General features: G+C 43.4%; 1 protein-coding gene across 2 annotated transcripts in view; it reads left to right on the top strand.

The window, feature by feature from the left end:
- Nucleotides 1-16,182, top strand: part of TRAPPC10 (trafficking protein particle complex 10) — an 82,653-nt gene that overhangs the window by 11,975 nt on the left and 54,496 nt on the right. For both annotated transcript variants that reach the window (XR_005215970.1, XM_037830763.1), the window contains exon 2: nucleotides 11,970-12,051. Coding sequence is in view for 1 of the 2 variants with exons in the window: in XM_037830763.1 (XP_037686691.1) it covers nucleotides 11,970-12,051 (82 nt within the window). In the remaining variant the exon portion in view is untranslated. The remainder of the gene's footprint in view (nucleotides 1-11,969; nucleotides 12,052-16,182) is intronic.

Genomic DNA, 16,182 nt, shown 5'->3' with positions numbered 1-16,182 from the left:
TGCTGTGTCCTGAGATGGCTGCACAGCGGCACCGGGAGACTGTCCTTGCCCCACGGCGGTGTTGGGCGCACTCCTTAGGTGGATGCGCCCTGCTTTACCAGCCAGTCCCCCATGGTGGGGTTGGAGTTGCTTCCAGTCTTTGGTTCTTTCAGATAGGCCACGTCCACTAGCCTTGTGCGTCAATTAGCCTTAGGTGGACCATCTTTTCCTAATTTGGCCTGTATGTGTGTTGGGCAGATTCCTCCCAGAAGGATTGCTGGGACTGTAGCAAATACTTGGGCAGTTGAGCCACACGTTGCCGTATTCCTCGCCATGAGGGTCGCATCATTTGGAAGCTGCAGTTGATCTCATGAGGGGGTGATCTTTGCACAGTCTTCGGGAGGTGAGGGAGTGGGCTGCACTGGGAATCTGGCAAGAGTGGGTGGTCTGGTCCTAAGAGGCAGGATCCCTGCGCTTGTTTTTCTTAAATTTGCAGTTGCTATGATTTCAAACTGCTACAATAATCCTGTGTTTTCTTTATTTCAAAAATAAATAAACCATTAAGGCCGATTCTTCAGTATTCTTCTATTTGGGTACATTATCCAGTTGTTATTTTTTCTTTTTAAACTCTTCAGTTTTAAGTCTAGTCTCTGAGTGCTGGTAAAGGTGTTTCTTTAAAAATCTCTTAACATTTGTTGCTGGGGTCAAATAGTGTTTTAAGTTTAAAAAAAAAAAACTTTGGGACTTCAAAAAAATTAGACTTCAGCAGAGATGCCTTTTTTTGACTCCTTTCCCTCATACCTTGTGTACCAGTTTGGGTGTATTATGTCCCCTAAAAAGCCATGTTCTCTAATGTAGTCTTGTGGGGGCAGACGTATTAGTGTTGATTAGATTGAAATCTTTGGATTAGGTTATTTCCATGGAGATGTGACCCACCCAACTGTGAGTAATACCTCTGATTAGATTATTTCCATGGAGGTGTGGCCGCACCCATTCAGTGTGGGTCTCGATGAGTTTACCGGAGCCCTATAAGAGCTCAGACACAAGGAGCTGGTGGAGCAGCTGAGAGAGACATTTTGGAGATAGCCACTGGAAGCAGATTTTTGCTGAAACTTTGGAGATGCTAGCCCAGAGTTTGCTCCGGAGAAGCTAAGAGAGGACAAAATGCCCCAAGAGCAACATTTTTGAAGAGCTCACGGGAGCTGAGAGGAGCTGGAACACAACCTGGGATCAGCATATACCAGCCACGTGCCTTCCCAGCTGACAGATTTTCCGGATGCCATTGGCCTCCTTCGGTGAAGGTGTACTTGTGTTGATGCCTTAATTTGGATGTTTTCGTGGCCTCCAGACTGTAAATTTGTAAAACCAAATAAACCCCCTTTGTAAAAGCCAACCCGTTTCTGGTATTTTGCATAATGGCAGCATCAGCAAACCAGAACACCTTGTGATGCGTCTTAATTGCAGCAGCTGTAGTCCCTTTTCTTAAAATTCCACGGTATGGAACTGGTTGACACTAGCACATTGTACTGTTTGCCTTTGCTCACACGAGCTGACTGTGGTAGTTGTTTCCTGGACTGGGTGCTGGGGGAGAGAGAGAGCCAGCGAGATCTGGAAGAGGAAAGCTGGTGATCCACTGAGGGACGGGGACCCTAAAAGGAAGAGGCAAGAATCAAAGCCATGCAGGCAGGATACGTTGAGTTGTGATTTACAATCAATGCCATTTGGCAGGCCTGGCACAGAAGTGACAGCTGACAACCCAAGGAATGTCATTCCCATCATGTTGGCAGTAGGATTTATTTTTCCTTAAACTTGGCCTTCGTGAAGGGTGAAAAAGCTGTGGGAGTGTTCATGTGCTTCTCAAATATGAGCCTTCCAGTAAAGGAGGGCAATGTCTAGGCAGAGAAAGAGAAGTTTCTTAATCATTTTAAGGGATAGACCGAACCTGGCCGTTTACTTAAGGAATCTGAGTAACTTCTGGGTCCTTTTTTCTTCCTTTCTTATTAACCTGAACTCCCTGCCTGGATCCCCAAAGTGTGGGAACCTTTCGTACACAGATACCTGGGGAGCGTTTCTGTGATCCTTGATTATGCTTCTGGTGCTAGTTTCCCCATGGAAGAGTTGCCAATTTGAAGCATTAATTAATTTTCATTACTGCATTTGCATCATACATAAATTATAGGAAATAGGCTTTCCGCATTATTGAACAGGCTGAGGTGACTTCCTTGTTTGTGACCTTGGACATTTTTATCACCCATTTGCAAGTCTGTTCCACCAGAACCCATTGAGGAGAAGTGAACTAATCTATAGTTTGTGGACAAGCACACGCATCATTCTCAGCTGAAAGTGCAGTCTCTGACAGTGTTTTCAGGTAAGAAGGAACTGCTGAATAGTGGATTGCAGGTTTCTTTTGTTAGCAGCATGCTTAAAGAATAGGTATTTCTGCAACATTTTCTCTAAAGCAAATGATAGATAAATTATATCTTTTCTTTGTTTTGGGGATGAGGTTTAGGGGGGTGGGTAGGAGGTTAAAAATAGGGTCATAAACTCTCTTGCTTGGAAGGGACCCTAACACCCGGCCATCTGGCCCTGGTCCCACGCACTGCTGCCTTCAGGTCTCCCTGCAGGGTCCCCAGCTGGGAGGTGACCTAGCCCACATTGAGAGCCTCCAGGAGGGGGCACTGACTGCCCCCAGATGCAAGCCAGCCGTCTCAGACCACAGTTCTGTTCCACATTGAGCTACAATTTATCCTGTCTTCTTTCTCCTGTAGGGCTTCGTTCTTAGAGCCCTAGAGAATGAACAAGCCCTTCGTAAATCTGACGGGAACACAGCCTTCTCATTACCAGGCTGAAAAATGCCTGATTTCTTCAACAATTTAAAATAAAATGAAATGTGTTTTATTAGAAAAGTCACTATTTCCTTTTACTATGATGGTTCTAAAAAACTTAAAGAAAAAAATCTGTATGAGAATGTCAACAGTTCTTAAAATCTTGAAAATCTTTTGCCTAACAAATTTTCAAATTAAAATACTGATCTTGAAAATAGGTATTTAGGAAAGCTGGGTGCCAGTTACACGTTGGCTTAACATTGTGCCTTTTTTTTTCCACCATTTTCTCACACTTCTAATTTCTTGATCCTTTTATACTTTTGTGTTAAGGCCTTTCCAGTTTTGCATGTTTAAGAATTTGTGTGTTGCCATTGGCACATTGTATAGCAGATGACAGAGATGATTACTCTAATGGTGGCAGGTCTTCCAGAACCTGTGTATTCAACCAGCTGGTGTCAGTACAGCTGCTGCAAGGTCGCTGGTCCCCATGGCAGAGTTAGGAACTAGAGAAGCAGCCGGAGCAGGGTCCAGGAGTACTGGCTCCGGACCAGGTGCCCTGTGTCGGAACCCTAGCCTTACCACTCGGCCAGTTCCGGAATCCCTGTGTGCCTCGGTTCCCTCCACGTGGGCTCAGTGCACGCAAGTGTGCGGTAGGAGGGCGGTGCTGGACCCTCACAGGGCCCCGCCCCCCAGGACCTTTCTGTTGGCTGGCAGCTTTTTTCTCCGCTTCCACCTGGTGCCAAACCCTCCGCAGAATCAGGCCCAAGGTGTGATGCAGATTTTTTAATGACCTTAACATGTGTCTGAGCAAAAATTTCTAGGAAATCCTGGAAACCCTGGGTCCTCCCCAGCTTAGAGGCAACTTTTCCATTTGGTCCTTGGTCTCCCTGGAGGCATCACTGGAGTGGCTCTGGAGCATTCGAGCCACATTTGGACACTGATGCTCCTTCTGTAGACTCTTCAGTGCCAGTTCATTCTTAGGTCATAATCGAGGCTGAAAATCTTAAATAGCATTGCACAAACATTATAGAAACATTAGCAAAAACAGAGATATAGCTTTTTTGAGCATAGATTTAAACATTTTTGTTTTAGCTCAGTTTAGAAAGTGTGTGATCCTGTGATCTTCTTCCCGAGGGTGGCACCATTACTGCCGTGGTGTGGATGGAGAGTTCTAGCTGTGGATGAAGCAGTGCTGGTCTGTCTGTCTGTCTGCTGTGAGGCTTTGTCACACTGAGCAGGAAATACCGGAGTCGTCTACCTGCCATGCATCAACTTAAGAGTCTACCTGCCACGCATCAACTTAAGAGCGCATCTGTCCTCATTGCTATTGGTTAAGAATCAAAAATCCGAATTTAAAAGATGCTTTGACTTTACATAACCTTGTGACTTTGCCTATTTAATGGACCCCCAAGGACTTTGTGCACAGAACAGTTGAAAGTAAAATTTTCCTTGCTCTTTGGGTTGAAGGAGGGAGGGTAAAACAAGTGATGTAGAAAGCAAGTTGCTTGAACAGTGCAGCGGTCTGGGCCGCCCTGACCACACTGTCCTGTTTCTCAGCCTCGGTGCCCCAGGTGCCATACCTGACCAGGTGGGTCCTGTGCCCGGCACTGGGGCTCGGTGCCGCCTTCGAGGTCGGAAACCACTGTTTACCTGTGGGTTCCATTTATCCCGATGGTCAGCCTCTGTGAAGGTTAGAGGTGTTTCAGAAATAGCCTTTTTTTACTGTTTTGTTGGTGATCTAAAATCTAATTGATGCATCTGTGTCTCCAGCTGCCTTGTCTGCTTTATAGGTTGCACACGTGTCGGTATCTTGCTGATGTTGTTCCATGTTGCTCATTTCTTTCTTTAATTGAGTTCCCAAGTCCTTCTGTTTTGAGGTCTCTTTTTACACATAAGGCTGAATTTGTTAAAAAATGGCTCATTCATACTTAAATCACTGAAATCATCTCACTGAAATCTTTTTTTATCTTCATTTTATTGAGATATATTCACATACCACGCAGTCATACAAAACAAATCGTATTTTCGATTGTTTACAGTACCATTACATAGTTGTACATTCATCACCTAAATCAATCCCTGACACCTTCATTAGCACACACACAAAAATAACAAGAATTTTACATTTTTCAAAGTTCACATTAGTGGTAGCATATAATATTTCTCTTTTTGTGCCTGGCTTATTTCGCTCAGCGTTACGTCTTCAAGGTTCATCCATGTTGTCATATGTTTCATGAGATCGTTCCTTCTTACTGCCGCGTAGTATTCCATTGTGTGTATATACCACATTTTAGTTATCCACTCATCTGTTGAAGGACATTTGGGTTGTTTCCATCTCTTGGCAATTGTGAATAACGCTGCTATGAACATTGGCGTGTAGATATCTGTTCGTGTCACTGCTTTCCGATCTTCCGGGTATATACCGAGAAGTGCAATCGCTGAATCGAACGGTAACTCTATATCTAGTTTTCTAAGGAACTGCCAGACTGACTTCCAGAGTGGCTGAACCATTATACAGTCCCACCAACAATGAATAAGAGTTCCAATTTCTCCACATCCCCTCCAGCATTTGTAGTTTCCTGTTTGTTTAATGGCAGCCATTCTAACCGGTGTGAGATGGTATCTCATTGTGGTCTTAATTTGCATCTCTCTAATAGCTAGTGAAGCTGAACATTTTTTCATGTGTTTCTTGGCCATTTGTATTTCCTCTTCAGAGAACTGTCTTTTCATATCTTTTGCCCATTTTATAATTGGGCTGTCTGTACTATTGTCATTGAGTTGTAGGATTTCTTTATATATGCAAGATATCAGTCTTTTGTCAGATACATGGTTTCCAAAAATTTTTTCCCATTGAGTTGGCTGCCTCTTTACCTTTTTGAGAAATTCCTTTGAGGTGCAGAAACTTCTAAGCTTGAAGAGTTCCCATTTATCTATTTTTTCTTTTGTTGCTTGTGCTTTGGGTGTAAAGTCTAGGAAGTGGCCGCCTAATACAAGGTCTTGAAGATGTTTTCCTACATTATCTTCTAGGAGTTTTATGGTACTTTCTTTTATATTGAGATCTTTGGTCCATTTTGAGTTAATTTTTGTTTAGGGGGTGAGGTAGGGGTCCTCTTTCATTCTTTTGGATATGGATATCCAACTCTCCCAGCCCCATTTGTTGAAAAGACCATTATGACTCAGTTCAGTGACTTTGGGGGCCTTATCAAAGATCAGTCGGCCATAGATCTGAGGGTCTATCTCTGAATTCTCAATTCGATTCCATTGATCTATATGTCTATCTTTGTGCCAGTACCATGCTGTTTTGGCAACTGTGGCTTTATAATAAGCTTCAAAGTCAGGGAGTGTAAGTCCTCCCACTTCGTTTTTCTTTTTTAGAGTGTCTTTAGCAATTCGAGGCATCTTCCCTTTCCAAATAAATTTGATAACTAGCTTTTCCAAGTCTGCAAAGTAGGTTGTTGGAATTTTGATTGGGATTGCATTGAATCTGTAGATGAGTTTGGGTAGAATTGACATCTTAATGACATTTAGCCTTCCTATCCATGAACATGGAATATTTTTCCATCTTTTAAGGTCCCCTTCTATTTCTTTTAGTAGAGTTACGTAGTTTTCTTTGTATAGGTCTTTTACATCTTTGGTTAAGTTTATTCCTAGGTACTTGATTTTTTTAGTTGCTATTGAAAATGGTATCTTTTTCTTGAGTGTCTCTTCAGTTTGTTCATTTCTAGCATATAGAAACATTACTGACTTATGTGCATTAATCTTGTATCCTGCTACTTTGCTAAATTTGTTTATTAGCTCTAGTAGGTGTATCGTTGATTTCTCAGGGTTTTCTAGATATAAGATCATATCATCTGCAAACAATGACAGTTTTACTTCTTCTTTTCCAATTTGGATGCCTTTTATTTCTTTGTCTTGCCGGATTGCCCTGGCTAGCACTTCCAGCACAATGTTGAAAAACAGTGGTGACAGCGGGCATCCTTGTCTTGTTCCTGATCTTAGAGGGAAGGCTTTCAGTCTCTCACCGTTGAGTACTATGCTGGCTGTGGGTTTTTCATATATGCTCTTTATCATGTTGAGGAAGTTTCCTTCAATTCCTACCTTTTGAAGTGTTTTTATCAAAAACGGATGTTGGATTTTGTCAAATGCTTTTTCAGCATCTATTGAGATGATCAATTGATTTTTCCCTTTTGACTTGTTAATGTGTTGTAATACATTGATTTTCTTATGTTGAACCATCCTTGCATGCCTGGAATGAACCCCACTTGGTCATGGTGTATGATTTTTTTAATGTGTCTTTGGATTCGATTTGCAAGTATTTTGTTGAGGATTTTTGCATCTATATTCATTAGGGAGATTGGCCGGTAGTTTTCCTTTTTTGTAGCATCTTTGCCTGGTTTTGGTATTAGATTGATGTTAGCTTCATAAAATGAGTTAGGTAGTGTTCCATTTTCTTCAATGTTTTGAAAGAGTTTGAGTAAGATTGGTGTCAGTTCTTTCTGGAAAGTTTGGTAGAATTCCCCTGTGAAGCCATCTGGCCCTGGGCATTTATTTGTGGGAAGATTTTTGATGACTGTTTGGATCTCTTTGCTTGTGATGGGTTGGTTGAGGTCTTCTATTTCTTCTCTGGTCAGTCTAGGTTGTTCATATGTTTCCAGGAAATTGTCCATTTCTTCTACATTGTCCAGTTTGTTGCCATACAGTTGTTCATAATATCCTCTTATAATTTTTTTAATTTCTTCAGGATCTGCAGTTATGTCACCTTTTTCATTCATTATTTTGTTTATATGGGTCTTCTGTCTTTTTGATTTTGTCAGTCTAGCTAGGGGCTTGTCAATCTTGTTGATCTTCTCGAGGAACGAACTTTTGGTGATATTTATCCTCTCTATTGTTTTTTTGTTCTCTATGTCATTTATTTCTGCTTTAATCCTTGTTATTTCTTTTCTTCTACTTGGTTTAGGATTGGTTTGCTGTTCATTTTCTAGCTTCTTCAGTTGATCCATTAGTTCTTTGATTTTGGCTCTTTCTTCCTTTTTAATATATGCGTTTAGTGCTATAAATTTCCCCCTTAGCACTGCTTTTGCTGCATCCCATAGGTTTTGGTATGTTGTGTTCTCATTTTCATTTGTCTCTATATATTTAGCAATTTCTCCGTTAACCCACTGATTGTTTAGGAGTGTGTTGTTTAACCTCCAGGTATTTGTGAATTTTCTAAGTCTCTGATGGTTATTGACTTCTACATGTATTCCATTGTGGTCAGAGAATGTGCTTTGAATAATTTCAATCTTTTTAAATTTATTGAGGCTTGTTTTATGTCCCAGCATATGATCTATTCTGGAGAAAGTTCCGTGAGCACTAGAAAAGTATGTGTATCCTGATGATTTGGGATGTAATGTCCTGTATATGTCTGTTAAATCTAATTCATTTATCAGATTGTTTAGGTTTTCAGTTTCCTTATTGGTCCTCTGTCTGGTTGATCTATCTATAGGAGAGAGTGATGTGTTGAAGTCTCCCACAATTATTGTGGAAACATCAATTGCTTCCTTTAGTTTTGCCAGGGTTTCTCTCATGTATTTTGTGGCACCTTGATTGGGTGCATAGACATTTACGATTATTATTTCTTCTTGCTGAATTGCTCCTTTTATTAGTATGTAGTGGCCTTCTTTGTCTCTCACAACATCCCTGCATTTGAAGTCTATTTTATCTGAGATTAAAAAAGGATTAAAAAAAAAAAAAAAAGGGCCCTCCTCAGAGATCTAATGGATTATTGAAATGCTAAGAGACAAAGCAACCAGGGCCATTTAGGAAAGGTCCACAGGGCAGAGAGATCAGCTTTTCTTCGGGATTTGCATATGCGCCTCAGGGCCTGAGCTCTGCCCTTCCCCTTTCTATGTTCACCAGAACTCCAAAAATCCTCCATTTTTATTTTGGAGTTTTTCGTGTTGTTTTTTTTCTATGCCTGTCTCCTCTCTGCTGGGCTGGCTGCTCTCAGATTCTCTGGTGTCTGGTCTCCGTCTGTCTATGGTTGGAGTTTGGATCAGCAGAATGAGTTTCCGATAAGGGCTGCCACTGCAGTTCTCCCTTCTCCTTCCCGGAGCTGACAGCCCCTCCTCCCACGGGACTGAGCCTGGCAGGGAGGGGCGCGGGTCCCCTGGCCGCAAAAACTTACAGATTTCGCTGATCTCAGCAGTTCCACGTTTTCATGAGTGTTGTATGAAGTATGCCCAAAGTCAGATTGCTCTGTGGTGTCCAGTCCACACAGTTCCTGACTTTCTACCTACTTTCCTGGAGGAGTAACTAAAACATACAGCTCACCAGTCTGCCATCTTGTCCCGCCTCCTGAAATCTTCTTTTTAAGGTATTTTTTCCCTATGTATGGTTAGTCCTTATCTGCTTTTTAACATTAAAAAATTTAAATTAGACAGTTAATATGTGAATATTTGTTTGTAAAAACGGAGAATTCAGTAATATATGCAGGAAATACTGAAAGTTTGTCACTTATTTGCAACTGCCTGTAACAGAAAATCCAAGTCAAACTGGCTTAAATATCAGAATGTGTGGGTTCATGGAGCCACACACCCGGGGCTCTGCCCTGCTTCCTCGGCCATTCCTAGCCTGGGCCTTCCTCTGGGAGGGATGCCCTTAGCCCCTGGTGGGGGTCCCAGCAGGCCCGGGTGACACAACCAGCCTAGCCCCATGTCTCTCTGCAGAGTGAGGCTGCTGTCCCCCAGCGCCCCCATGACTCTCTTCTCACACTGAAGTGGCTCACCTGCCTTGTCCCCAGCCGGCTCCTTGCCAGGGCGGGGCCAGGCACTGGTGGTGGAGGTCTGCAGCGAGGGTGGCCGTGATGAGTCCGGGCCACCTGGAGCTCCTGTGGGGCAGCATGCTCAGTCTTAGGGTGCTAGTGCAGGCCCCTGGGTGCTACCCTGACCTGCAGCCTCCTCGCTTCGCCCATGTGCTCCCCACGTTGGCTGGCAGAACTGGAGGCTTACGGTCACATACAGGGAGAGAGGCTTACATAAATGGCTCATGCTTTAAATGACTCTTACACGTGATTTTTCCAAGTCTTCCCCTCCCACACACAAAAAAGAAATTGTCATCCTTGAAATAAATGGTCTGAGTTGACTTTTAATAGCCTCTTGCACCAAAAAAAAATAAAACCCAACAATTTTCTGATCATGGTTCTCTGAACATGGGCATTGCTTTTAGTTGTTATTTTACAAGCATCTGAATCCTTGTTGGATTTTCTCAGGCCACTCTCACCCACGGGATTAAATGAAAAATCATCCTGGAAGTTAATTCAGACTGCAGAGCTCTGCTGACTTTTACTTAGTGTTTGGGTTGTTTCAGGAAACTGCAGAGTGCACCTGTTAATTTAATTGCTGATTGTGGGAGCTGTGGTGTGTTTTTTTTTGGTTTTATACCTAAGCTCTCTTCTTGGGTCCTGGCTCTCCATAGACTACCTTTAAAGGCATTTCCAATTTTCATAATATTTGGTATAAAGCTTTAATTGTAGTGTAATTAATAATAGTGATGTGCTTTGAGAAAACTGTGATGGTTTCATCTCATATTCTTATTTAGTCAATGCAGAGCTTCGGTGGGTTAGAACAATTTGACCGTCAAATCTAAATTTGGTGCTGAGGCCAAATGGTCACCGGTTAAATCCCATCACCTCGGACAACATCTTTGTCCTTGGCAGATGTACTGATTGACCCACAGTCTTTTCAAATTAGATTCAGGGTGCAGATTAAAGATTTATTCCCTGGTAGGACATAAGAAAACTTGTCACTGTCACTGCCTCCATCCCACGAGCCTGCTGTGGAGCAGGAGGTGGGCTGGCAGGTGTGCGGACATCCCATTTTTCACCGTGTGTATATTGCTTGTGCATGTATGTGAGGCTTTATTGCAGGACCCATGTGTTAGTTTTATATAAAAATAGAGTGGATGGGGAGAAAGCTTCTGGGTAGTTGCCGTGCTTTCCACTTGGCGAAGAGTAGTGATTTTTATACATTAATCTTGGAACTTTTTAACAAGGCAAGAGAAGTTGGCAAAGACAAGGAGCCTGAAGCTGGCTGAGGTTTTCTTATTTTAATTTCTAAGATGACCACCAAACAAATGAACAAGATGAAAAGTGATAAATTAAACCATAAAAATTGTTTTTATTGTAACAAAAGTGAAATGTACCAACAGTGACCCTAAGTATCGACCCCGTAGCAGGCGTGTTCAGGTCACTCCTGTGCCGACTGAGCCCCTCCCCACCCTCCTGGATGGGTTTTTTTATTTTCCTGCTTCACCAAGGATCTGCTGCGACCTGGAGGGGTCCCATGATCCCCAAGCCTGCCAGGCGGTAAGTGGCAGAGCTGAGCCTTGCACCAGCAGTGGGCTTCCAGAGCCCCACCCCGGACCCCACACTGCTGCCTCTCGGAACCTTACTGCCCCCACCCACCAGAAATGACAGCGCTCTCCCCAGAGGGGTGACTGTTAGATAGCGGCTTTTTTTTTAAGGTTCATGATAGCAGATGAGCAAATGTGCTAATGGCTCACAGTAATTTCCAGTAATTCATTTAAGGGCAACATAAAGCAGTTTGGAAAAAGATTTCACTGACAGTGCTCCTCTGGTCTGAGAAGTTTAGTCATCTGTCATGAGAACTAAAGGAATTTTTCAGTTCTATTCAAGTTAGGCTAACAACTGAGCATGCAGTGCGAAAGCAGACAACCTGGTGGCTGGAGACTGCCACCGCAGGCTTTGTGCCCTGCGAGGTGGCCTCGCAGCTCCTGCACCCTCGCCTGTGCGATGGGAGCATCCTTTGCCTCCTCGGGTTATGGCGATGACCGAAGGAGAGCGTGCCTGTGAAGTGTCTTGGAGAGTGGGTGCCCACGGCAGGGGTCCAGCCCATTTTAGTGCAAGCTGACATTTGCACGGGAGTGGACTTTCTCTGGGGTGAAGAAATCTCGGTCACTTTCCAGGTTTCCTTTTCTCCCTAGAACTTTTTTGGCGGTGCTCTTGAAGTGGAAGGCACGGGGGCTTTGTTGTGGGCCGCGGAGCCACGTGGAATCGAGCTGGCTCTGGTCTGTGGGCTCCGTGGGCTGTCACCGTGGCGGTGTCCCGAGGTGCCTATATTCCCCTCAAAATGTCTTTCTCTTTATTTCTTCTTCTTCTGGTTGTAGGTGCTGGAGATCAGAATTTATTTACCTCTATCTATCCAACACTTTCCCAGCAGCTTCCAAGAGAACCAATGGAATGGAGAAGGTATGGCATATTTGCTTTTTGGTTGTAACCCCCCTTTTCATTTTTTAGAAAATGTGAGCAACTCAAGTAATAAAAGTTAAAGCTTGACTTCTAAACACTGTTGTAAATAAACTGGGTGGTATCATGTAATCTGGGTCTAGCTCTTTGAGGAATATGGTGCTTTTCTCAACGAGACATGGGGGATGGTAGAAGCAAGACAACTGTTTTGAGTTAAAGACCCACTTTTCTAGGAGTCCCTTCAGATTGTTGATGGTCCTTCAGAATGTCCTGGAAGCAGAGGTTGGGAAGGAGACATTTCCTCATTAGACTCTCCCTTACAGCAGAAGACGTGCGGTCTTACCAAGAGCTTTCTCCAGCCTGAGTGCCTGTGCTCTTTTCTTAGGGACTATAAAATATACAGAAAGATACTATTTTAAAATTGGAAGGAAAAAAATAGATGGAATAAGTTAAAAACAACAACAGATCACTAATCCCAGTAGCCCTGTTATATGCTTGTAATTGTTCGTCTAGTGACTTATTCAGAGGTGCTAGTTGATGTTGAATAGCTTATTGGAAAACTTATTTCTGATAAGATTGGATATTATTTGTAGAAACTGTTTGGCTGTTGACTTGTTAATGAAGGCAATCTGATTTTAATGAGGATGTGCCAGTTTGAATGTATTGTGTCCCCCCAAACACCATTATTTTTTATGTAATCTTGTGTGGGCAGATCTATCAGTGTTAATTAGATTGCAATTCTTGGAGTGTTTCCATGGAGATGCGCCCCACCCAACTGTGGGTGATGACTCTAATTTCCATGGAGGTGTTGACCCACCCATTTAGGGTGGGTCTGAATTAAATTACTGGAGCACTATATAAGATCAGAAAGAAGGAGCAAGCTGCTACAGCCAAGAGGGACACTTTGAAGAAAACACAGGAGCTGCAGATGAGAGACAGTTTGAAGACAGCCATTGAAAGCAGACTCTTGCTCTGGAGAAGCTAAGAGAGGACAAATACCCCAAGTGCAACTAAGAGTGGCATTTTTGAGGAATTGCAGCCTAGAGAGGAATGTCCTGGGAGAAAGCCATTTTGAAACCAGAACTTCGGAGCAGACGCCAGCCACGTGCCTTCCCAGCTAACAGAGGTTTTCCGGACACCAGTGACCATCTCCAGTGAAGTTACCCGATTGCTGCTGTGTTACCTTGGATGCTTTATGGCCTTAAGACTGTAACTGTATAACCAAATAAACCCCCTTTTATAAAAACCAGTCCATCAGAAAACATGGTGAGAGGGATGATGACTCACCAATATGGACTAACTAAAATGTGTAAACTCAGAATTGAATCTTAGAACATAGCCTAATGTGGACATAATTATTCTAATAGTCCCTAGATTGTAAGCTCTTACAGCAGTTAACTCTATCCCTGAATTGTAATGCCTGTCTCTAAACTTTGAGATGCTGATCCCCTAGCGTATAACCTGATTGGTCTCTGGAACAATGCGTATCTCTGAGACACCTGAAACTTAGAGCTAGAGCTCAGCAGATATGAATGTCAGTAGTAGTGCATACGGCCACTGTCAAAAAAAAAAAAGCTGAAAAAGAGCCCAGACTTCAATTAGTGTTATGAATGAAGCAGGTCTGGTTAAGACCAGGGCAAGCCAGGCCAAAGGGTAAAGGTTGAAACTGATTGTGTTTTAAAACTTCAACTTCCATATGAGACCAAGGGAAATGATATCTATTTGGTACAGGATCTAAATTTTCTAAACGGTACAACTCTACAGTCGATTTGTTCAAACACCACAATTTCATGGAACTTTGAATAGGAAGTGAGATACGGTAGGTTAGTATAGGCTGGAGTGAAATAGTGACACATCCCAGAGTAATTTGGGCAGATAATAAAAAATATATTTACAGCCTCCCCCTCCCCAGCCCCGAGGATCTGGGGGAAGTTGCGGATGTGTTGGACATCCTCACCTGGACTGGTGTTGATGTTGTCACAAACTTTGGGACTGGCGGTTTGATGTGCTGAGCCCTCGATCATGGGACTTGCCCTTATGAAGCTCGTTACTGCAAAGTAGAGTGTAAACTTGCATGTAGTTGTGCCTAAGAGTCTCCCCCTGAGCACCTCTTTGTTGCTCAGATGTGGCCCTCTCTCTCTCTAACTGAGCCATCTCGACAGGTGAACTCGCTGCCTTCCCCCCTACGTGGGACCCAACTCCCAGGGTTGTAAATCTCCCTGGCAATGCAGAATATGACTCCCGGGGATGAATGTGGACCCGGCATCGTGGCACTGAGAGTATCTTCTTGACCAAAAGGGGGATGGAAAATGAGACGAAATAGTTTCAGTGGCTGAGAGATTTCAAATGGAGTCGAGAGGTCACTCTGGTGGACATTCTTATGCACTATATAGACAACACCTCTTAGGTTTTAATGTATTGGAATAGCTAGAAGTAAATACCTGAAACTACCAAACTCCAACCCAGCAGTCTGGACTCCTGAAGACAATTATATAATAGTGTAGATTACAGGGGGTGACAGTGTGATTGTGAAGACCTTGTGGATCACACCCCCTTTATCTAGTGTATGGATGAGTTGAAAAATGGGGATAAAAACTAAAGGACAAATGGGGTGGGATGGGGGGATGATTTGGGTTTTCTTTTTTCACTTTTATTTTTTATTCTTGTTCTGGTTCTTTCTGATGTAAGGAAAATGTTCAGAGATAGATTGTGGTGATGAACGCAGATAGATTGTAGTGATGAACGCATAACTATGTTATCATACTGTGGACAGTGGATTGTACACCATGGATGATTGTATGGTGTGTGAATGTATTTCAATAAAACTGAATTTAATAAAAACAAACAAACAAAAAAACAATCCATCTCTGGTGTTTTGCATTCCGGCAGCATTAGCAAACTAGAACAGAGAATATGTAAACTACGTCATGGCATTAGTCATGTCTATATAATTCTGCTTCCTGCTGAATCATTCCTTTCTGACCATCAGCTTGTACCCTGTTAACATGAAGAATTAACTAGGCTTTCTGGGTATGAACTTTGCCAGCTCTCTAGTGAATCTAGTCTAACTTTTGTGCTGGATTGTAATGTTTTACAAGATATGTATTTAATTACTCATATTTAATGTGGAGAGCATACAGAGTGTGGGCAAATTCTCTCACAGAGGATTTGCTCACCCTCTGAGGGAGCCCACGGCTCTGAGAGAGCAAATCAAATTGAGGAGTTCTGTTCCTGGAGAAAGGGGGTGATCTTAAATAAGATCTTCAATTTTAAATAAGTATACACAATGTAATCGTTCAGAGAGACGAAAGTAAAAGGCAGATTCATGAAACAAGACCAAAAAACTAAGTAGAGAAACTGTGTAGGTGCCTTCATCTCCACTTTCCTGAAACCTGCCAAGTGTGAATAAAGGCCTAGGAAAGGACAGATAGGAGGGGTGGGGGGCAGTAGCAGCCAGAAGATGGCAGCTGTTTTTGGAAGAAGAAGGACAGGTGAAGGAATTGGGAAAGAACACCGAGGAAGTCAAAACCCAAGTGTCTGCAGAGGCGGCTCTGCAACAAGCAGGGCAGTGTGGGCTGGAAATGGGACAAGGCTGGGGAGCTTCGACAGCACAGGGGGCAGGGCTGGGAAGGCGGGCAAGCAGGAGATGTGCCCAGGAGCAGTCAGAAGCAGGACCCCACTCCCGTGTGTGTGGTGATGCGGCTGCTCGGGCAGGAAGGGGCTTCTGCGGACACAGGGCTCCAGACCCTTTGGTACAGGGCACAGCAGAAGGCAGGGCAAATGTGCCTTCCTAAAAACTAAGTGCAGGTGTGATTTCCAAACATGAGAACTGCCACCTCCTTGCACAGCTCAGAGCTAAGAACTCTGCAGCCAGATCTGCAGTCCACAGGCTGGAGATAGAAAATTCTCTGGAGAAAGCGAACGTCCCCAAGAAGAGACCTGTGTCAGTTATCAGGAGAATTCTGAGAGTGTGCTCCTTCAGACTTAGGAAACGGAATGCATTCCCGACTGGAGCAGGACGGGATTGGAGGGTGGTACCAGGGGAGAAAAGTGAACTGATGCTCTGCCTGCTGCTTTGATTCTGTGGGTTGGATTTAGAGAGGCTTACAATTCGGTTGGAGAGTTTGGGAGGAA

The sequence above is a fragment of the Choloepus didactylus genome, chromosome 1 (genome assembly GCF_015220235.1).
Source record: "Choloepus didactylus isolate mChoDid1 chromosome 1, mChoDid1.pri, whole genome shotgun sequence".
Classification (NCBI taxonomy): Eukaryota; Metazoa; Chordata; class Mammalia; order Pilosa; family Megalonychidae; genus Choloepus; species Choloepus didactylus.
The sequence above is the reverse complement of the archived record's forward strand: the minus strand, read 5'-3'. Positions and strand labels throughout refer to the sequence as shown.